Genomic DNA, 23,837 nt, shown 5'->3' with positions numbered 1-23,837 from the left:
ACGTCACGGACATCGACATCACCGGACTCCTCCCCCTTCCATTCGTTAGCCGACAGCCACTTGGGGAAGGGGGGAGGATGTTCGTGACGTCACCGGATCTCCGACGGAAGACCCGGAAGCCGGCGGAGAGCTGAGTACGGATCAAAAGAACTTTGATCGATCAAAATAATTTTGATCAATCAAAAAAATTAACGATTAATCGAGGGATTAATCGTTAATTTCCGCAGCCCTAAAAAAAAGCATTAAAAATGAAAACTTTAAGTCCTCCGCCCCTCACATACACATGCAGATATGCGTCAGGTGCGCCTACGTGCGAAAACGATTGTGCCGCACGTTACGTATAACCGCGAACGTCGGAGTGTGAGCAATCATTTTAGGGCCATTAATTACTGATAACACTAAACTGATGAGTGATAAAAGCATTTTAAGCGTCGCCTATGACCAATTTTCACTGGTCTTTTTTTTGCGGTTTTTGTGGGCGCACGCAATTTTAAGGCTTGGCATGTTTGGTGTCTATTAACCCGACGTGACCCCGACATTTATGTTTTACCAAAAATATGGGTAAGAATAGATGTTTTATAACATAACGTAAGGAAAACGTTTTTTTTATTCGAAATTTACGGTACTTTTTTTCATTATATAGTAAATAACCCCCCCAGTGGTAATAATATACCTCCAAAAGAAAGCTCTATCGGTCCCCCAAAAATGTTAACATAAATTGCAAGGCTTTAGTCCGGTCATGCTGACTGGTGACATTTTTGACTGACTGGTGAGATACCTTAACATTTTTCAAGCCCTGTTTTTAACCCTCCCTTACTTTATCCAAAATGTAAAGGCTTGGCTTCAGTCTTGTTTATTAGGAGTTAGGACTTGGGTTTCCTGCTTAGAATTTTAGTTACCTCTTTGCAGGGAATTCTGCTTTTGTGTTCTAGGCTTTGTCAGGGTCACTGATGTCATTGTGCATGGATATGCCGCTTACTTCAAGGGCCCATTCCCACCCCACTTGTTCAATGCACCTCAACACGTCTCCTAGCGGCCATGCTTTGCAGTGCAGTACATGCACTACAACTGCGGACACATGGCTTCCGGGAGGTGCATTGGGGTGACATTTTTAAATGAATGGAAATGCACTAAATGTACTATAACATGCAGTTAGTGCAATGCTATGGTGTGAAGGGACAGTTTGTCAGCTGTACCTGCCCCCTCCCCCGTCCGTTCTGCCAGTCAGCGTTGGAGGATCGGAGCGGGGAGGGAGGGGAATCCCTGCAGGGCGCCGTGAGTGAGAGTCACGGCTTTCTTCACGGATCGAGAAGTGAGTGAGCGACGGTATGTGTTCGCTCACTTATCGATTTACTGAGCCGACCTGTGACAGTTTCATTGTCACAGGTCGGCTCAGGTTATGAGGGTGAGTGAAAATCACTCGCCTCATAATTCTCCTTTTTAATAAGGTACTTGAATATATTTTTTAACAAAAAATGTATCTTATTTGTAGATCCTGTAGATGGGAGGTGGCTACTTTTCTTCCCCTTGGTCCCTGTGTGTTTTGTAAAGTAGCCACCGCTCCAAGCTTGCCCCCAGGATGGACTAAAATCACTTGTGTAGTTTACTAATTTACAAAAGTAGCCACCCTTCAGAAGATAGGACCGTTGGCATGAATTTAGAGATACACAAATAAAGTACATTTTCTCTACTCACCTTTTCAGGACAGCATCAGAGAGATAGGCCCCTCCCACCTGAAGCTACAGATTTTAAGCACAAAACGTATAAAGTGGATGACAAATGATCATTGCCAATACCAGAAATCATCACTTTGGTCTGTAATGCGCTGTCTGCACTTTATGTGAAGTGGGTAGCTGACTGGTTGCTATTGGTTACCAATAATCAAGTGGTCATATTTGTTTGGATTGCATTTATGAAGGTCCCCTTTTTTTTTAATCTATTATTTCAGGTTTTATTTACTTGTGTAACCTTGTTAAAGCCGGGCTGAGCTAATTTTAAGGCAAACTTTATTTTAAATGGCTTTAGAAATACATACATAAATAGTATTGAAGTGAGTAACGCTGGCATTCTACTTTGATGTTTGTTGAATTAGGTTCTTCCAATTACTGTGTGTGTGTTTGTTTGCAGAGGTCATTGATTGGGCCGGTATGGTTACTGTTCAGTATTTCATTAGTCCCCGTTCTGTATACGGTTCTTAGTGGGCACATTGATCGGTCCCTGTCATTGTTGTGGATGTCCCTCTTGCTTTGTTCTCCTCGTTGCTGCTGCTGCTCTGTGTACAGTGGGATGCACCGATCCCAGAGTTGGTCGATGGTTTGTAGTTGGCTGGCGGGAGGGGGCGGGGCCACCATTGTATGCTTGTGTGATATATTTTATAGAGGCAGGCCCCACGTGACCACGACTTCCGGGGCTTGCCGTGCGAAAGCTCCGTGTCACGTGCTACGGCGACATTTTGGTACCCGGATCGAGCCGACTAAAATGGCTTCATCCAGCGGCCCAACCGAGAAGAAGAAAGTGTCCGAGCTCCGCGTCATCGACCTGAAGTCCGAGCTGAAACTTAGGAACTTGGACGTGACCGGGGTGAAGAACGTGCTGGTGGCCCGGCTCAAGCAGGTTGGTGCCGGTGGGAGGGGCTCCCCGGACGTTTTGAGGAGGGAGGCCTCGTTACCGCCCAGCCGCTTCCCCCTTCGCGCTGTAATCTGCGGGAATGTAATGTTATGTACCAGACATGCCGATCTCACAGGGAGCTTCATACACCGTGCGGGGTGGGTGGGGTGATTGGTGAACGTGTACTACGTCCTGTGTTCCCGTGTCCTCAAACCGGGGAACTCGGGACAAAACTTGTATCAGCTCTTGTGTAATGAAGAGTTATAAGGTTTATTTCTGTCCCAGTGACACAAGATGGGGAAGAACATGACACCAACCATAAGGACTCATTCACACCGAAGGCGTTCTGCTTTGTGTGACTCCTTGTTATAATATTAACTATCAAAATGTCCTTTAATGACCTTTCATTTAACCCTATACACCCCAGTGCGGTGCCGTGCATGAAATTGCTGCAGTTCTATCTAGCGCACAAACACCCCTCAGCTCATTATGTGTAAACAATAGAAAACTATTGTTTTTGTTTCATTTTATGCAGATCAACATACCTGCCGTGACCAAACCCTGACCAACTAGCAGAGTTTGTACCTTGTCCTAATCTGCCAAGGAAAATGATTGTATCACTTTCTCTTTCATTGTTGGATCTCCTCTGTCCTCTCAACAAGTCCAAATCCCATTTGCACTGCCACGGTCTCAAAACCACAAGGTATATGTGGTGCCCAGGTGACCACACGGATGGCGCCTTGCAAAACACTAATAGTAAATAAAAGTAATTCACTGGCACACACTTGAAGGTTTTTTTAAAAGTATTAATTTATTCAATACCCAATGTCACATGCTGTCATACAGTGCTGTATGACGGCATGTGACATTGGGTATTGAATAATTATGTCAATACTTTAAAAAAAACCCTTCAAGTGTGTGCCAGTGAATTACTTTTATTTACTCCTCTGTACTCCTGACATTTCTGTTCTATTCATAATGTTGTCACTAGAAGTGGAAGTGCCTGGAATTCTCCCCAACAGTTGCCAAAGCTGTAAAACCTGACAGAGGCTCTAGCCCTTCCATCTAAAACTTCAAGTGTGTTTCCATTTTTGCAGTCAAATTTGAGAAAGCCCCTTGTATGTTTGTGTTCCTATTCACACAGCATAACTAAAAATGACATAAAAAAATTCTTACTTTTTTTTCTTAGATGTTTTGTTAGAGCCGCCACGATGGCTGATCACTGTTTTCCTCAGCCCCTTCACAGTTATCTGTCCTTCTAGAAAGACTTGGGACTGAAATCTGAGGACTGTGTTTATCTGATAAGCTTAATTAAAGGTGGCCATACACTTTACAACCATCGCAAGACCTTAGTCTTGCGATGGTTGTAAAGTACTTTAAAAAAACGTACGATCTGCCCATCTTGGACAGGCAGATCGTACTTGCGATGACTGTAATGAGGGGCGGGCTTGCAAGGACGGCAAACGGGCAGTGTGCGCGTGCGCACACCGACCCGTTCGTCAGTTGTCGAACAAGCAGGCAACTCACTCGCCGAGAATCGTACGATTCCCGGCGGGTTTTCCAGCCTGCTTGTTCGATGGAAGACGTGCGACCGTACAGTAGAAACGGTCGCACGCCTTCCATACACTGTACGATTTCTCGTACGATCGCGGGTTTTCCCGCGATTCTCGTACGAGAATCGTACAATGTATGGGCACCTTTACATACAATGGACAAGCCTCCTCACCCTTCACTGCCCCTCCTAACATTTCAAAGAAAGAGAAGCGAGAAGAAATGTAACCCTTAAAACCCTAACCCAATTAAAATAAATTTAAACTGCAAGAAGCATATTTTGTAAAAACAATTTTAGTTTATGCTATGTGAATGGGAACATGTAACACATATAAAATAGGTGTTATTCCGATTTGGCTGTTATAGAGGAAACACACTAAGGAAAGATACTTTAATCAATGTGTAGTTTGTGTCCATCTTTTTTTTAAAATGATTTTCAGATCTTCAGAATCGTACGATTCCCGGTGGGTTTTCCAGCCTGCTTGTTCGATGGAAGACGTGCGACCGTACAGTAGAAACGGTTGCACGCCTTCCATACACTGTACGATTTCTCGTACAGTGTATGGAACCCAAAATACTATGTAACTATGTAATATCTGCATACCTGCTGCACCATGTGGTACCTCCTGCTGGTGCATATCTTTTTATGGGATATTCCTGTAAGTGGGAAGAGGGGGACCACTGCCTGTTGTAGACCACCGCAGGCATTCAACCCATCTGACACTTTGAAGACCTGCAGTGTCTAGGTAGCAGCGTGGCATAAGCCAAAATTCTGCCAGAATGTCAGTCCCTATCCTGAAACTATTTCAGAGAACGTGAGTGGAGTCTTGGAGATTCTGTCAATGGTGAGTTGTTGCCTTTGACAGATTCATTGGTTTGACATTAGCAGGCTTTATGTTACATCCCCGTAGATTAATCTCATTCGTGTGTGTTGGAAGAGCTTCTGTAACATGTCTAAAGCAGCTGCTGGTCACAATAGTATTTTTGCGTTGTGTTTTTTTTAATCGCGTTTTTTTTTGTGTGTAACAACTTGCACTTAGTGTGGCAAAATAACAGGTTTAATGTTGTGTTATTTTTTTCTTTGTCTTAATTTGATATGTTGCTCACTTTTTTCGTTCTAGGCAATTGAAGAAGAAGGTGGTGATCCTGATAATATTGAAATTAGTTCTTCAGCAGATACTCCTTCGAAAAAGCTCATGAAGAACAAAGGTGTGTAGCAGTCTTTTCAGTCTTCTGTTTTTTGTTCTGTTACATGGTCTTTTCTCAGTTTTGAGTTGTGAGAATAAGCGGAGTATTTTAGAATTTCATATGGTCATTTCTTTGTTTTAACCTTTCGCTGCCATGGGCATGCATCTCTGGCATCTCACCCCTGATAACAGACTGTAAATGGTGAAACAAATTTTGAGAATGTTTTCCTGTAATTTTTGTAGATGCAACCTTTACATCATTTGCAGTCCCCCTATATATTTACCTCAAATAACTCAATTCTGCTTATTCAAACTATATCACATTAGTGTGCCTGTTATGTAGCACAATGCTCAAAGTGAATATATATGTAGAGCAGAAGGATCAGTTAGATGTGGAGGGTGACAGCAGGGTAGTTGGGTGCAGGTGTGATGGGGCATATAAGTGTGAAAAGTGTTAGGGTTGGGGGCCAGAAGCATTGTTTAGTTTTGGGTTGGTGAGGAGGATGGGTGTTATCTGTAGTGCTCAGGGCAGAGTTGGAGTGGTGGTATTACCACTTTATTATAATGTCATAAATATGAAGTCAAGATCTTGCACATGTGTGATAGTGTTCTACCATTACAGCACGTATCTGTAATCTCGTCCCCATCTTTGTGATATTACAAAATAGCAGTACCACTGTGCATGTGCTGAATATAACTTCCATATTAATCTATGTATGAAGAAACCAGGGATTATTGCTACACTGGTCATTTATTACTGAGCATGCTTGGGACAAATTGCTTGTTTCACAGCTTAAGGGGAACCTGCACACCCGTTTTTCAAATTCTTTCATAGTTAAGAATTAGAGAAACCAAAGCATACATCAAACGTCAAAATGCAGCATTAAAATATGTTCCACAGTCATGTTACCAGCTTCAGAAAAAGTTTACACAATATCCCATCTAAAGGTAAGGACGGTGCAGTGCGCTGTCTCGGATCTCTCTCCCCTACAATTTTCCCCTACAATTTTCTCATTTGAGTGGGGATCTGGTTTTGCATATGCTCCCACCTCTAGAGCCTCAGTCACAAGAATCCCTCAGGCAGAGCATATCTGGAGATATTCAATGACGTTAAGGCAGTAGCTAGCAAGGAGCAGTAAGACAGATCTTGGCAGAGATTTATTACAAGGTTACAGCTTGTCATAAATTCTTCCCTTAGCTGCTGTAAAGGTTTTATTTCCAGTGTAACATTCAAATTTGGGAAACCCCCATTATATGTTCCTATTCACACAGCATACCTAAAAAGAATGTTAAAGCCTCTTGCCTTTTTAGATGTCTGTGTTGCAGGCCTTTACAAGCTTCTCTCTAGATTTTCCAAGTGACGGGAGCTAAGCTCAATGCGGATAAGGACGGCATTTATTGTGCAAGCAGGAATTACAAAACACTTATGTCATGTGAATGAGAAACAACAAATATAAAGTAGTTGCTATGCCAGTTTGGCTGCAGAAATGGCACTTTGACAGAATAAAACTGGACTCTGAGCACTGTCACAGAGCGACAGCTGACTGGTCCTTGTAGCCTGACTCCGTCTCTGCTTCAGTGATGAAATGTCCCTTGGCATTCTCATGTCCTACTCATTGTATAGGATGTAATGGCTTACAGGACCTTAGACCGCTGGAGCGGAGGAGGAGAGAGGCCGGTGGAGACCTCCAACAGTCATCCGGCTCTGAGGTTCATATGACTATATCTTTCACCGTTGGACTAAAACAACCACCTGTCCCTTGCAGTGCAGAGGTGTGCCCACAACAAGGGTTAAGTAAATTTGTGCCCAGGGTTGAAGTCCAGCGCTAGATCCTTACTGGCTCATAAGGACTTTCACTTTTAAGTGTTCTGTTACTGCGCAGCGAGCAAACCAAGCAAATGTCTAGGTCTTGTGTATAGTGTGCTGCTTGGGTCTAGGAAGTCCCTTTGTGCATTAGTTGGAGGATTGCCTGCACTTTGGTCATATTTTTAGCACTGGTATATTATTTATTTCAAAGCTTCTTCTCTAGTCACAGACAACTGAACTAATGTCACGGTGCATAGAGATGGATAATATAATATTTTTTATTTTTCTTTAAAAATCTGAAATGCATTCCTTGTAGATTTTTCAGTGGTGTTAAGATGCTCTAAATATATTTTTTTAGGTCGCCTTACACTGAGACTAGCAACACATTAAAACATATTTGTTAAAGTATATTAGATGAATCTAAAAACTACCTTTTTAAAAAAAAATATTTTGTGTAGTTGAACAGTCTGGTTATAGCACAAGAGAAAAACCCCAATGAACCTGGAAGTATGCCAAGGCCTTTTTATTGTAAAATATTTTTCAGTAAATTTAACACGATGGTAAATTTGAATACGCTTTGTTAGTGTCCCCCACATAGCTGTCCATAAGGGTTTTTTTTCTGCTTGTGTTTAAATTGACCCTGTGGCTATACAGTGTATACCCAAATAAGTGAAACCTAAAAACCCCCCCAGAACGTTCCCACTGCCCATGCCATGGAACCCTGCTCTGATGCTGTAGAATTATTGTAAGCCCCTCCTATTAAAAATCTTTTTGGTTTCATATGATGGTGACCTCTTAAGTCTGGCTGTATCTAAATCAAATGCAGCTTTTAGAAATTCAGTGTTCTAGTTCCCTACAGCGGTGTACAGGAATGGGTTTGATATTGAGTGATAGCTGTTACTAGTAATTATCCAGTCTATAAGTTTCAGGTGCAGAAGTTCTATACCAGGGGTTCCCATTAGGTAGATTGTGATCTACCAGTAGCTCTCAGGGCCTGTTCACATGAGTTTCAGGTCCAGATCAGCAGACGCAGTGCTATGTGTTTTGCCGCGTTTTTGATATGTTCCAGTAAAATTATCTCGAGTGGTGCTGTCAGTATTTTGGCTGCAGTGCGTTTTTGACGTGTTTTTTCCGGACCATTTCCTGACTGTACAAAATGTGACATGCAGTATTTTTCTGTCGTAACCTGAACACGTGAGAACTGTAGCCCATAAAACACATAGGGATACATTGGGATGCATTTTTAGTGCAGGAGCGTGCGGATCAGGTCAGCACAGAAAACGGATGTCATGTGAACAGGCCCTCAAAGCTCATGTCTGCCAAATCAGAACTCTATTCTGTTTGATTTTCCAGGTGCACATCCATTTAGGTCCAAATTCCCTTTCACCAACGCAGGGCTTCTGATCAGAGCCAAGAACTGATGGTCAGACCTGATCGGAATGCCCGAGTAAAACGGCTTTAAATCTTTAGAGAAGAACTAATAGAGGGTGATGGAAAAAGTGCTGTAATATACAGTTGTACTCAAAAGTTTGCATACTCTTGGAGAATTGGTAATATATGCACCATATTTAAAGAAAACATGAGTGAGCAGGCAAAACACATTTCTTTTATTTCTTATGGAATTCATATTCATCTGTAGGTCATGACAGAATGGCACAATCATAAAACAAAACTTGGTAACAAATAAAAAAAATGAAATGATATTGCCCCCTTTAGCATTTATGACGGTGTGCAGTCTTTTGTAATAGTTGTATGAGAGGCCCCGAATTCTTGCAGGTGGTATAGCTGTCTTGGCAAAATTCTTCTAGGTAATGCAAAGTCTTTGTGTGGCATAAACCGCATGTTTGAAGTCTCCCCAGAGTGGCTCGATGATACCGAGGTCATGAGACTGTGATGGCCGCCACTGAACCTTCACCTTTTTGTGCTGTAACCGCTGGAGGGTTAACTTGGCCTTGTGCTCAGGGTGATTATCATGCTGGAAAGTCCAGAAGCGTCTCAGGCACAGCTTTCATACAGAAGAATGCAGATTGTCTGCCAGTATTTTCTGGTAACATGCTGCATTCATCTTGCCATCAATTTTCACAAGATTCCCTGTGCCTTTGTACCGCAACCCCCCCCCCCCCAGAACATCAATGAGCCACCACCATGCTTCACAGTGGGGATGGTATTCTTGTCTCTATAGGCCTTGTTGACTCCTCTCCAAACGTAGCGCTTATGGTTGTTACAATAAAGCTCTATTTTGGTATTGTCATTCCAATTAGTTTGCCAGAAGCTGTGAGGCGTGTCAAGGTGTTGTTGGCCATATTGTAACCGGGCTTTTTCGTGGCATTGGTGCAGTAAAGGCTTCTCTCTGGTAACTTGATCATGCAGCTATTTTTTGTGCAAGTATCGTTGTATTGTGTTCCTTGTTGAAACAACCACACCATCTTTTTTCAGAGCAGCCTGTATTTCTCCTGAGGCTACCTGTGGGCTTTTCTTGGTATCCCGAACAATTCTTCTGGCAGTTATGGCTGCAATCTTTCTTGGTCTACCAGACCTTGGCTTGGTATCAAGAGATCCCCAAATGTTCCATTTCTTAAGTGATTGAACAGTACTGACTGCCATTTTCAAGGCTTTGGATATCTTTGTATATCCTTTTCCATCTTTATAAAGTTCCATTACCTTGTTACGCAGGACTTTTGACAGTTCTTTTCTGCTCCGCTTGGCTCAGTATCTAGCCTGCTCAGTACATCCACGTGAGAGCTGACAAACTCATTGCCTATTTATACATAGATACTAATTGCAGTTTAAAAAGACCCAGATGTGGGAAATTAACCTTTAATTGCCATTTTAACCTGTGTGTCACCTTGTGGTCACACAAGGCCAAATATTCCAGGATAGGTAAAGTTTTAATCAGGGACATTTTGGCTGATTTTCTGTTTATTATGATTTAAAACAGAGCCAAACAACTTTGTGATGATGATAAATGGCTTCATATGGATCATTTTCCTTAAATAAAAGTCTGCCAGGGTTTGCCAACTTTGAGGACAACTATATATGTGAATACATTGATCTCAGGGTCCTCAGAATTCTATAAACTGTTGAGTTATTAGGAAAACAAGCAGATGGTGATTTAATGGCAGTGCATTTTTGGGAAGTTTAAATCTCAGATGATAGTCAATTGGAAGCCCCTTGTCTACAGTGTGAGGTGCGAGGTCAGGACTTCTGTGGCCTTTTTAAAGTGACACTAAACTCAGAGGTTAAATCTTAAAAATGCATCCAGGTACCTTTTTAACTCGTAACAAAAATGTATCTTATTTGTGTATCACTCGGCTGTAGATTCTCAAATCATCTCTGAATTGGTGCTGACATGGTCCTTCCTTCTGGAGGGTGGATACTTTTGTTACCTATAGTCCCTGTGTGTGTTGTAAAGTAGTCACCAAACCAATCCAAGCTCACTCCTGTGATGGGCTATCACTTCAATACAAATTAGTAAACTAAACATGCAATTGTAGTTAATCATGGGAGTGAGCTTGGAGCGGTCATGCATCTGCCTCTGGGAATCGTGGCTGTCAGTTTTGCAATGCCTAATGAGATTTGTAGTTACACCACAGCTGGATGGCTAGGAGTTTGCCTACCCCTGCTTTTTATAGGATCCTCTTTGACAGATCAAGTATAGCTTTTGTGTATGAGCATGAACACTGCCCAGCTCACCAGCTTTTAGCTTGACAAGGGGGGAAATGAAACCCCAAAACATTGAAAGTGTTGCCAATTACTTGATCTAGAGGGAAACATTAAATAATAGTTGAAGGCTTAGTACAACTCTAATTCCAGCTTTCTTAAAGGGTAATGTTTTGTGCTCAAATTTCAGGCAAGAAACAAGAGGCCGATGAATCTGGGTGTGAAGCTTCTATGGAAGAAGATATCGTTAAGGTAAAATGATACAAAACTGTAATGGAAAAATGAATTGTACATTTATTTTGAAGTAATATCAAATAATGGCAGTAATTTATTTTGACTTTGAACAGTACAAAGCATTTGTATAATATTACAAGTTTGAAGGTTGGCTAATCAATGTTAAACTTTTTTCTGTTTTCTTAGTGTTGAGACAGATATGAAACTTCATGTTTTACTGGAAACTAGTTAGCAGAAACTACTCATTGTTCTATGGCTTCCAGTGAAGTAGATCGGCCAATGTTTCTGATTTTAGGGAAGAGACCTAAGGGATCTACGTGTTTTCAAATAATAAGCACAAGCTTATACCACTTTGAAAACCAAATGAAATAAAGCTTTGCAGAGATGTGCATTGATGCCAGAATTATATACCAACCCTATGATTTTTTTCCATAAGTTGGTTGAAAGCCTGGTTTGTGGCCCATTCTGTGTTGGTATTGTGGCATAGAGGACCGCCTATAGCATGATCACTACATTTAGGCCTTGTTTTCATGGTCTTCAGCTTTGTATAAGAGCGGTGTGTACAGATAGCTTCTACAAAGCATTTATGGCGCATTCAGTGGTTTTGTTTATAGTGGACCTTTACACTTTCTACCAGATGTATGATGATTAATGATAAGACATGTTCGGTCTAAAATGCTGTGATTTTGAAATACTTACACACTTGCAGAGCATTCACTTCCTGCTTTGAAAGGGCAAAATGACTTCACTTTGCCAATGCAATGCACACTGGGATTGCCTTGTCAGCAGCAGAGCACTGCTGGGAAATCTCATCTGTAATCTCATGAGATTTCCGGGAAAGGCATTTTCCTCCCCTGAGATGATGTGCATGGTCACATGTCCTAGTCACGTGAAGAAATCCAGGAGGTAATAGGAGAGCTAGTAATCTGCCCTTAGTAAACATGGCCACTGTCAGAAGACTGGGGAAGAAAAGAGAAATAAGATACGCAAAGCCGGCAATTATCTAGAAGCATGTGTTTTGTAGATTCATTACTAAACATTTTTGTGTGTGTGTTTTTAAGATATGGGGACATTGAAGTACAGTTCAGCTCCAGTTTGGGCAGTTTAAGCATATATCATAATGGGAAGCCTGCCAATCAAACTATCAGGCTTCATTAAAGCATATTTAAACCCCAAGTAAAAAATGTAATACATTGCAGCATACTAATCCTTCAATGTGGTGGCTGCATTAGTTTTCTTTTAGCTTTTTGCCTTTTTTATTTTCTTCTGGTGATCTGGCCAGTAATTCTGTAGTTAAACATACCTTGTCAATAACCTGTTGTGCCATCATATATCACAACTATTAATGAACAACCAGAGGTAGAATCAAGCTAATGGTGATGTCCCTTCTGCCCACTGTGTGGCTTTGACACAAACTACAATTCCCATCATGCCATGTTAATTGTAGTTGTCAATGGGCATTAGTGTTGGATTTTTTGCCTAACATGAGGTTGCCAGCCATTGTCTGTCTAAACCTGTCAGTCAAATGATGCAATGACTCCTGGGTGCTTCCACAATAGTGAGTGAGCGATGTAATTACATTGATGTTCTATGAAAAACTAATGAGGGGTTATTACAAAACTGATGGCCCTGGAAATAGTGGAGTAGAGTAACTCGAGCATAGCTTTGTCAGTGCCTGGATAATTTATATATGAAAACAAAAAGAAATTGTTCTGAATTCCTTTACACATTGTCATAAGATTTCTGCCTGAAGTTCAGCTTCATGGGCTTCAACAAAGCAGTTTGGAATTGGCCAAAAGCTTTTCCAATTCTGTCCAAATTTTGCTGAAAACTTCACTAAAGCTCGCTGTACATGCTGCTCTTGAACAAGCTGAAGCCATTCAGTACTAACAGTGGATATAATTAGTTTTGTCCTGTTGTGACCTTGTAATGGCATGTATGTTTGCTGTTCTGACATAGTCAGATTTCAGATGACTCGGTTTCATCCATACTGCATATAGAAAACCATTGGGACTTAGGACTTGTTCATATTGCAACCTGGAATGCACTGGATCACATAATTAAAGGAGAACTATGGGGTTAAGGCTTTTCCTCATAGTTCTCAGGTTAACGGGAGGACGCAAACTAGCATCCTCCCGTCACCCTAAGCTCAGTATACTGCGAGCTACAGCTCGCGGTATACTGAGATGCCACAGTATTCCGTGAGCTACTGCTCGCGGTATACTGACACACCGCAGCTGAAGCGGATCCCGACAATTTGTCTGGATCCGCCCAGCTGCGTGAGTGACAGCTGGCTCTGCCTATCTAGAGGCAGAGCCAGCTGTACCCTCCCCCGTCCAATCTGCCAGTCAGCGCTGGCAGATCGAAGCGGGGGGAATCCAGTCCCTCCCCTGTCACGGCAGAGGGCCGTGACAGGATCGAGAGGTGAGCGAACACCGGTATGTGTTCGCTCACTTCCCGATCTACTGAGCCGACCTGTGACAGTCTCATTGTCACAGGTCGGCTAGAACTATGAGGTGAGTGAAAAGCACTCACCTCATAGTTCTCCTTTTTAAGCCTCCCTGCTTTCTGGGGCAGGAGGGGGTGTTGTGGTGCTATTCCAGGCATGAAAATCAAGGGCTTGCATGCATGAGTTTGTTTATTTTTTCACGTGAGGTTTCCTAAATCCTGAGGTTTTGGCTCCTCTGTTTAGATATGATTGCAATTCACACACCAACTCTGATTGGGTGGTGTGTATTATTGCAGTTTGTAATGATTTCGTGACAGCACTTGTGAATGCAATGACTTTTACAGTTCACTGTTCAAACAAATTTTCGCGTTGTGTTGTAGGCGTTGCCAGTCATCTCCGAATTTTATTGTTTTGCTTTGTTGCTATTCCCAGGCCTTTCTGCATGCATACCATCCATGATCTTCAGCAGGTTCTAGGGTGATAAATGGAGATGGCATGGTACTAGTTAATTTCATAGTAGTTTATAGTCTACCAGTAGCTACCATGTTTTAATGCATTTTCTAGGGGTTAGTGGGAGTAGTATGTACGATACTGGAATAGAAGTATGAAGCACAGATTACGAACCCTTTTGTCTAAAAGTCCCCATCTTAAGTTTACCTGACTCCCATAATCCTATATAAATGGTTTCTGGTATATTTATAAACTAGTGAATTTGATGCTAACCAAAGATTCACTGCTGGTGAATTTTCCTGGCATATGTTTGAATTGACCGAGATTGATTCACTTTAGGGATGCACAGATATAGGTCCCATGAAGGAAGCCGGGCAGAGTGGAATGATTCACCGCCTGGCTTCCTGATTAGCTATGAAGCCGTCTCCATTCTCCAGCCATGGAGCCAGCTTTCTGACCAATTGGGAAGCCTAGGGGTTGAGTAATGACTCTGCTCCCAGTTTCCTGATACTGGATATTCCAATATTTGGGCAAGTGTGAGTACTTGCTCAAATACTTGGTATCGGTGCATCCCTAATTCCCTTCTGGTCAATGTTTGGAGAAAGTAACAGTTACTGCTTTATGAGTATACCCCCATTGTTTAAGCAGAGCTCTATTAAGATCTAGTTTTAAAGTGTCCCTTTTCTACCCCATCAGGACTGTCAGAAAAAAAGATTTTAGTTTGGCTTCAAATCTACTGCAGACATTTACAGGAGGTTCCACTTTTCTGTAACATAAGAACCTTCCTGTGTGGCAGTGTAGTCCAGCTGGAGTTTCCATTCTAAAGCTGGCAACACACCATTTGAATTTCAGCCATGGGTTCTCCGGCTGGCACTTCAGTGACATATGTCAGTGGAACAGTGACTACAGCTAGTCAGCTGAGGTTACCGTTCATGTATTCTGACAGCTGCAGGTTCTGTCTGTTGGGATACAATAGAAAGCAGAGATGATTTTGTTCCTTCACGTTGTGGAATTGAGTGATTTTTTTTTTTTTTCTCTCGTTCACCCCAATCTTTGACATTTTTTTTTTTTTTTAAATTTCATTTTAACCTCTTTCCAGAGTCTTTTGGGAATAGGTTGTCTAAATGTCTAGCATTTTATGGTCAGAACAGCCTGGAACATAGAGATAATATGGGGGAAGGGTTTTTGTTTACCTTTTTATAAAGGTTTAATTATAAGGCTGAAAAGTGCAAAAAAAAGATGAATTGGGTATTTTTTAGAAGATACAATGTGAAGAACATGCCTAACAATGGGACCAGCATGAACAGCACCAGATAATAGTTCCACAAATTTGTTAGAAGTTGGCAAACAAATTCCGACCCGCTTGCAGTTATTGGGTAAGCAAGGTTTTCTCGGAACATATGAGATTCACATTGTTTGCCTTTCTCAAAAAAGGAATTTGAGCTGGAGTCTCAAGATTTAAGTGACCAAGATGGTAGTGATGAAGTAAAGGATCCTGAGGAGCATGAAGATGGTGATGATGATGATGACGAAGAAACTTCTAAGTGTGTCACAGTGCTATCCCCAGAAGTCAAGAAGAACGGTGAATCAAAGCCTGTCCCTCCAGAAGAAGACTCTGAAAAAGAACCTCAAAACCAAGTATGCTGAGTGGCTACACTGAAATCAGTCTTTTATATTTACTTCATAGCTGCTAATTAAGATGTGAAGCGCTCCGCTGTGGGTGTTGTGTGAAAATGAACAAAAAGGGCAATCGCCTAAATAGAACTTCTTAATCATTCCTGGATTATTCCTTATTTAATTTCTTTGTCTTAGAAACTTTCCAGGAGCATTACGTAATGTTTATCTAAAGACAAAACTTTCCTGTCGAGGAGCTTTCCTTTAATTTCATTTCCTATAGATAGAACTGAAAGTGAGAAGAAATCACTGCAAAAGTGTGAGGGGAAGAGTGTTTATCCCTGGAACAAGTGTCCTGATTGGATGCTTCCCCTGCCTGAATTTTCCTTTACTTTCATTCCTAGTTAGAACGGTCACCTAGCAGGGACACAAATGTCAATAACTTGACAAAGGCTGTAACTCTGCATTGCTGTATCGCAAACTAAGTTTTGACTTTAGATACATTTTGTCTGGAGTTCTACTTTAATCTATTGTGTATGTGGGTGTATAAAATGTTATGTATCTAGTATTTCGCCAGGCTTCCTATTTACTTATCCCTGCTACATAGCTCAGTCAGGTAGGTGACCCATATTTAATTTTCTGGGTTTTACCTCCCGCATGCTCATTATGCAATAAATCGGCATGACCACCTCTTTCCAGGAAGCAGAGGTGTGATCAGGAAAGCAGCAAAGCTGAACCTGGAACTAACAAAGATCATCTGGATGGAGGTGTGCCAATCACAAGACTGTGTTAAGTCACAAATACTTTGGCATGTAAAACCATAAATAAGAAATTCTAACTATTTAGTCTTACTTGGAATGACACTGTAAGCTCTTGTGGTATAGCTAGCACAAATTTCAAGATTGTATGGTTTTTTTTAAGCTTTTAATGAGTGTGCTTTGATTTATTTTTGTTTTTTATATTTACGTGTCACTAAACCAAAATTAAAAAAATTACTAAAGTGTTTCAAATATCCTCCAGGGCCATATACATTACCCACAATTCAGTGTGTGTGTGTATATGTATATAAAAAATAACTCCTTACCCCCTATTCCTTTTATTTTGTAAAGTGCTGTGCAGACTGTTGGCACCATATAAATCCATTATAGAAGTCCTTTCTTTGTTCCCACTTTCATTTTAAGGTAGCTATGCTCGTCCTACATGACCTCGAGGCATGTGTAACCTCCTTGGTGTGTTCCCAGTGGAAACTCCAAAATATTTTTATGTTTTATTTGTTTTGCTGGTCCTTCACGATTTTTAGGAGTTGCTAACTTTGCAAATTTGTATTCGTGGGTACACATGCACATTGCTGTAAGCTGGCGCCAGTTAAATTGAACGATGTAGTCTAACTTCAGCAGTTCATGCGATTGTACACACATTGCTGAAAACTGAAATAGTCTCTTTTTGTGGGAGTGAAGTTGGTGATTTGGTGAAATATAAGTATTAAATGCTTGTGTAATGAAATGAAACATTGCATTTTAAGGAAGGTTTAGTGACACTTTAAACAAGGCATCATAGTATTGTTAGTTTTTACGAAATGAGATTATGTGGAGCTGTTGCCAAATCAGATGATAAGATTGTTTGAAATATGTGTTATGTGAAATGTTTTTGATTTAAATTTGCAAGTTTAAATCGCTTTGTAGGGGCATACTTTACACCTTAGTCTGTTTTTAATATTTGATTACCACTATCAAACATGCCTTCAAATGTCATATTACTATTATTTTTGTTGGTCTTCATAATCTGTAAGCTAGTCTACACAACCCTGCATTTTCATTTCTTTTTTTTCTTTTATTAAATTATTATTTTTTAAGATGTATGTATTTTTGCTTGTTCTGTACATTTCCGTAACTGGGTTATGGATATTGGAATTTAGGTTATGATTCCTTACCCATTTCTTTTTCACAGAGCAGTATTGTCATTGCAGTTTTAAATCTATAGTTTGCTCATGGTCATATATATGATTTAAAGGCATAGCTTGAAGGAAGTATTTTGGGTGTGACTTTGTTCACCCCTTATTAAACCTTAACAACTTGGCTAGATTTAAAGATATAAGGACTTTGTAGCAATAATGTGCTAGGTTGTGAAGTCAGGATCAGGAATAAAGCCCTGGAGCCTGCACCTTAAGGGTTGATTCATATCAGATGCCTTGGTGCTGCTGTGGCCACTTTTTCCAATGCAGCCCTAACACTAAACAAGGCAATTTGCCTGGTTTTAAATTGGCTCGGCTCACACCACCGTTCTGTGCCCATACAATGTCACTTGTGACAGATCTAACAAAGTAAACCGCGTGATTCATCTGGATTGGTGCATCAGCATTGTGCCTGGCATCACACACCAGCAGCTGTGTGTTGATTTGCCTCCCTGATGCCTGATATCTGCTTAAAACATGAGATAAAGATATACCATAACTGTCTGATTTATTTTTTATTAACATTTATACCTTTTTTTTTTATTTTTTTTATAGTCTGGTGTTCTAAAATATTTTCTTCACATTACTGGCAATTTCTAATATGCTGTTTGTGAGTGAGGAAGTTAGGAGTCACAGGATGTCTCTGACACTGTATGTTGGCTGGAAACGGGTAGTCTTTCCACAAGTGAATTCCAAATAAAAAATTAGCCAAGACTTGATACGAGAACAAAACTGATTTTTCTTCTGATGCCATTTTTAAGAAATTGGGTATCTAACAGGTTTCCTTTTTTAATTTGTCCTCTTTTTCAAAATGAGTTCTTACCCATGTCTCTAACTGCGCTCTTCCGTGGTAAACCGGTGCTTTACAAAACTACCATTAACCCCTTCATGACTGAGCCCCTTTTTTCAATTTTTGCACCCATGTGGCAAAAGTCGCCGGGAGTCTGTTTAAACAGCCCCGATGCTGGCGACGTACACTGTACGTCGTCAGTCACGAAGGGGTTAAACAAATATCCATTTATAATCTGAACTAGGGTTGGATCAATTAATTTATGGTTAAGTAACAATTGCTAATGGCATGTGCTTGATTATCAAATTACATTGTATATCTGTACATGTTCATGCCATACACAAGATGAGGATCAGACTATGCCCCGAGGAAGATCTCAAGAGCCAGTCAGACCATTGTAGGAGCCAATGGGGTTTTTTTTTTTTAAGGCAGTTTAAAATCTTTTATTGATTAGAATGGAAAAAGCACCAGCACTTTCATGTGCAGTAGCCACTCGGCTCTTGGGTTTTATACTGTCCTGTTTTCGTATATAAAGCAGCTGTTACATTTTTTTTTTCTAGTATAAACTATTTTGGGATAAACCATTCCATATCTGTACATTGCTGATATCGGTTTGTCTCAAGTCTCGCCTTTTGTGTAAGCTTTGGTCTTTTGCTTAAATCATAAATAAGCTACCTGTCTGTCTTAATATCACTGTGATCTGCTTCCTGATCCATTCTTTTATTTTTTTCCTCTGAAGGGTGCATTTATTTTTTGAATGTCTGCGCCCTTCCTTAAATCTGTGAGAAAATGCAATTGCTGTATGCTTTCATCTTAAGTTGATTTGAGCATTCAATTTTGCTGTTAAACTGTTGCTTTCTTTTGAATACATAAACTGAACTTAAAATGTAATTGCCCTGCTAGCAATTTTATCCTTAGTTGCTAATGCTAGAATGTGGTGTTATCGATTTATCTAGTGCTAATCATAATGCTGGCAAAATGCACACAAATGCCAAGGAGAAGGTTAAAACCATGTAGTATAAAAAAAGGAAGGAAACCTATCCAAAGTGAGTAAAATAAAATCCTTAGTTTTTCTTTTATTGTATGTTTTCAATGAAGCACTTCACTGAGGTGACAACTCAAAGGTTTGTAGTGGTGTGTGTTTATTTTATATTTTAATTATACCATTTCAATCCCAGAGTCATTGGTTACTTGGACAAGTCAAGAGGGTTACCCTCCTCAGTTGGAACCTAGACTTGAAAAAATTCCTGACGGTTAATCCTCTATCCAAAGCGTAAAAAAAAAGGTTTTGGTTTTAGATACTTTGAGGGTGGCCTGGAGACTGATACATCCTTAATACAGGGGTGGACAGATTAATTATGGAATAAGGGAACCAGCAGGAATTTTGTTTAGTAGATGGCTCCCTTGAGAACTAGAGAAACTCAAAAGTTGGGTGCTAGCTGTATTTTTTTTTTTTTTTAGGGAACATTGGCTATCCTGTTCCTGCATTTGTCCAGCCCTACCTTAATAATCTTTGTTTAAAGATTTTCCTTAGCAGCGCCTTGTCACATCCTTTTTCCTGGCTTTCTGTCATTTTGATGTTTAGTGTGCAATAATTTACTTAACCAATGTTCCCTTAACTCAACCTCAAACACCAGCTTTACAAAGATGCAATAAGTGGTCACATGCTTTACAATTTACAATGGACCTTTTTCTTTTTTTTTTTTTTTGGTCTCCATACAATTTTTTGTTTTATCAAAGCTGGCTTACAGGCAGCTTGCCTTTGCCTTTCTGGATCTGGCAAACCGTACTATAAGCACTCCATCCTCCCAAAATATTCTAGAGCAACCCTGCTAAGACCTAATGTAAAAATGGGCAGCAGAGCAGTTATTCGAGAGGATGTATAGGAAGCCTGTTATAGGAATATGGAGGCTGCTATTGCTGACCTTCCCTAATAATGTTGTTTGACGGTCTGTGCCCTTCTGACTTTATGTGCAACCTTCCAGAAGTCTATTCCTTTTACCTCTTCTCGGCAAGAGTGAAAGATGATCAAGGCAGTGCTGCTGTCTGAGGAAACTAAGGTAATCATTTCCTCAAAGTAGGAACTACAATCATGGTAAAATTAAGTGCATCCCATTTTTGCAAACATTGTTGGGCGTTAACATGCAAACATTACATAATTCAAACGGTGCCAACAGGTAAAAGTCATATACTTGAGCAAATAACACAATTGACATGGTGTATTCTCATAATCAAATTCAAAAATGCTGATTAGTCATGTGGAAAAAGTAGGCCTATCCCTACATTTTATCACTGCTTTAAATCCATGAAATTCAAATTGAGCGTTCCAGATTAGTTGCCAATGAGTACAACCTTCTTGGGGAGTGAGCAGGCGTAACTGGTCTTATTTAATTCCTCGATATCTAAAGCTATGTGTGTTGTCGTGCCAAAATTAAAAGGGCTCGAAGGCTCTCAGAAAGCTGTTTGTGGATGCTAATAAGTCTGGGAAGGATTCAATGAGAGCCTAGATAATTTGAAAATAAAAGAATGTGCAAGTGTTGTAGATTTCAAATGTCTGTTATTTGGTTTAGGACTGGCTGTTCCAACATATTCAGCCTATAAGCTGATCACTTAATGCTAAAACCCCCAAAATTCCATTCTGGAATGTGCAGGTATCTCTTGCAGCAGTTGTAGTCAAAGTGAATTAATCTACAATCAAAAAGGTTGCACTGATTTAACCTGCATGGTAGGTGTGACAGTAGAATCCTTTGCTGTAGAAAAAGAGCACGACTACTGTTTGCCATTAAACAAAGAAGCGAGGACCAGGCCTTATGGAATGTTGTGTTAAACACTGATCAATCCAAAATAATAGTTTGGCCATAGTGATAGTAGACCTATTTGGTATAAATCAAAGACCTCATACCTGGGTGGTGGAAATGGCATGTTTTCAGGTTGTTTTGCACTCTCCGGACCTGAGCAGCTTGCAGTTATCTGTATCATAGCTGTGTGTGCGAGAATGACCATCTTCCAAATGTTGCATCAGAAATGGATCTTTGAAAAAAACGTCATGATCCAAAGCACACTAGCAAATCCACCAGGAGTGTCTCAAAAAGAAGACGTGGACTGGCCTAGTCAAAATCCTAATTTGAATCCCATTGATGTGATGTAGGTGTATTTTAAATTGGCAGTATGTGAGGAAACCCACACATCTTGCAGCTAAAGGTATTTTGTATGGAAGTGGCTAAAATCTTCATCAATGTCATCAAGTGGTGGGCAGTTACACAAAACACTTAAAGAAGCCATGTATGCTAAAGGGAGCAATTCCAGCATATGAGACCCAGGGTGCGCTTACTTTTTCCAGAGTACACCACTACATCTTGTTCAATTGTGTTTGAATAAATGAGTTTAAAGGCACATTTCTTTCTGGTTTTTATTCAAGAATATCCTCTCTATCTGTAGGTATTGTTTACATGCACTTTTAATCTGTGCCTGCTCAAATATGTTGACAAAGTTAACAGTTTCTATGGGGTGTACTTTACTTTTTCATATGCTTGTACTACTACTTTTGTCATGAAGTGGGCGTGTAATAAGACTGTTATATTCCCACCCTAATTCTCCCTAGTACTATTTTCTTTTATCAGCCTCTTGTTTTATTAAAGGCTATCAATCAAATAAGGCAGAAGACAGGGTAGGATTGTTCTGTGCAGTGATGTAGTTTGCCCTTTTACGCAAATCTAGAAAAGTTGTAGAAAGCCTTTGAGCCACAGAGGACCCTAGGTCACACTGTTGTGCCTGCACAGCAGCCAGGGAACCTATATTAACGTGCTCCATTTTAAACTTTAAATTTCAGGGTCTTTCCGTTAAGGAAAAATACACTTTAACCAGTTGACATCCGCGGTGTTAAACCCCCTTCCCATCCAGGCCATTTTTCAGTATTCAGCGCTGCGGTACTTTGACTGACATTTATTCCGTCATGCAGCGCTGTACTGAAATTAATTTTATACCCTTTTTTGGGGACAGATAGAGCTTTCTTTTGGTGGTATTTATTCACCACTGGGGGTTTTTATTTTTTAACTATAAAGGAAAAATCACTGAAATTTAAAAAAAAAAAAAAGTTTCCCCTATATTAAATGATAAAACATTTATTATTACCCAATTTTTTGGTAAAATATAAAAGACGGGGTCACGTCGGGTAAAAAGACACCAAACATGTCAAGCCTTACAATTGCTTCCGCGCGCAAAACCTCAAACGATAATACCCAAAATTGGCCATAGGCGACGCTTTAAAAGCTGTTACCGCTCATCAGTTTAGTGTTATCAGTGATTGATGGCCCTAAAATGATTGCTCTCACTGCGACGTTCGCGACGATATGTAACGTCAATTGTAATTTTTGCGCGCTCGGGCACGGGACGCGTATTTACGTTTATAGGCGCGTAAACGTGGGGGTGGGGGAGTTAAACATTTTGGGGGGTTTTTTCCCCTTTTTTTGTGACTTATTTTATTTTTTTAGATTTATTTTTTTGCACTTTTTGTGGTTTCGGGTTGGGTGCCGCGAACGAGCACATATAGGCAATCGGCGGGCTATGGACCCGCTGATCGCCTATATGTGAAACACCCGGTACCGGGTGTTCGCATTGGACGGGTCTTTTCTGCCCGTGCGTGCCCGCCAGCAGAAAAAAAATGCTGTCTGGCGACAGCAACCCGCTAATGCAGCAGTGTTCAGCAGTGCATATCTGCAATACATGCATGCATACTTCCCTTTTTTATCCTATTAAAAACCCTGCAAATACAGAAAAATAACCCTTTGATTTGCCAGAAATAGTCATCTCCTAAGCCCTGGTCTGGGCAGTCAGCCCTGGTCTGGGCAGTCAGCCCTGCCCCAGTGTTTGGGAAACTACAATCCCTACTCTCAGATCTCCACAACATAAAGGCCAATCGCTTTGTAGTCCATAAGAGCTAGGGTGACTTTGCTATAACTGAGTGTGAAAAGGACAGCTCTGAATTTGATAAGGTAAAACAAAAAACTGTTAATCTTGTCAAACGGGTGTAACCAAGTGCTTCCAATGGTATACTTAACATACCAAAAGGGAGCAAATAAGAGAAGTAAATTGTTGTCGCAGCGCTGAATACTGAAAAATGGCCTGGATGGGAAGGGGGTTTAACACCGCGGATGTCAACTGGTTAAGTACTTGCAATCACAGATTTGGAATAATCATATAAGGACTTTCTGACCTTGCTGATTTGCTTACAAATTTAGTAACTCAAGGTATTGAAACCAGTGTGACCGTTTGTCTGCTAGACAACTAGCATTTTCAGGAAGTAGTGGTGGGATCACTACATGTATAATACAACCTTAGGCGTGGGGCTAGTTAACACTATAGTGTTGTGCTAACCACATGTTCTTGTACAGCGCACCTAGTGTCCAGTACTGTGCACTGCCAATGATTGCAATGGCACCCTAACGCACCTCCCAATGGCTGTGCGATAACAATGCATGTTATATGCACAGCAGTGTGAACTTGGCACAGTGCTATAGTTTGAAAATGCCCTAAGAAAC

The 23,837-nt window shown here is 40.7% G+C and overlaps 1 protein-coding gene across 3 annotated transcripts in view; it reads left to right on the top strand.

Annotated features, from left to right (window-relative positions):
• The window catches only part of SLTM (SAFB like transcription modulator), a 65,970-nt gene that overhangs the window by 8,771 nt on the left and 33,362 nt on the right, over nucleotides 1-23,837 (top strand). For 2 of the 3 annotated variants that reach the window (XM_018564236.1, XM_018564235.1), the window contains exons 2-4: nucleotides 5,280-5,367; nucleotides 11,003-11,064; nucleotides 15,380-15,583. In XM_018564236.1, the coding sequence (XP_018419738.1) occupies nucleotides 5,280-5,367; nucleotides 11,003-11,064; nucleotides 15,380-15,583 (354 nt within the window). Of the gene's footprint in view, nucleotides 1-2,398; nucleotides 2,614-5,279; nucleotides 5,368-11,002; nucleotides 11,065-15,379; nucleotides 15,584-23,837 lie in introns of those variants that run through there. The other variant, XM_018564237.1, reaches the window with a different exon arrangement.

The sequence above is a fragment of the Nanorana parkeri genome, unplaced genomic scaffold (assembly GCF_000935625.1).
Source record: "Nanorana parkeri isolate BGI_ZX_2015 unplaced genomic scaffold, ASM93562v1 scaffold739, whole genome shotgun sequence".
Classification (NCBI taxonomy): domain Eukaryota; kingdom Metazoa; phylum Chordata; class Amphibia; order Anura; family Dicroglossidae; genus Nanorana; species Nanorana parkeri.
The sequence above is the reverse complement of the archived record's forward strand: the minus strand, read 5'-3'. Positions and strand labels throughout refer to the sequence as shown.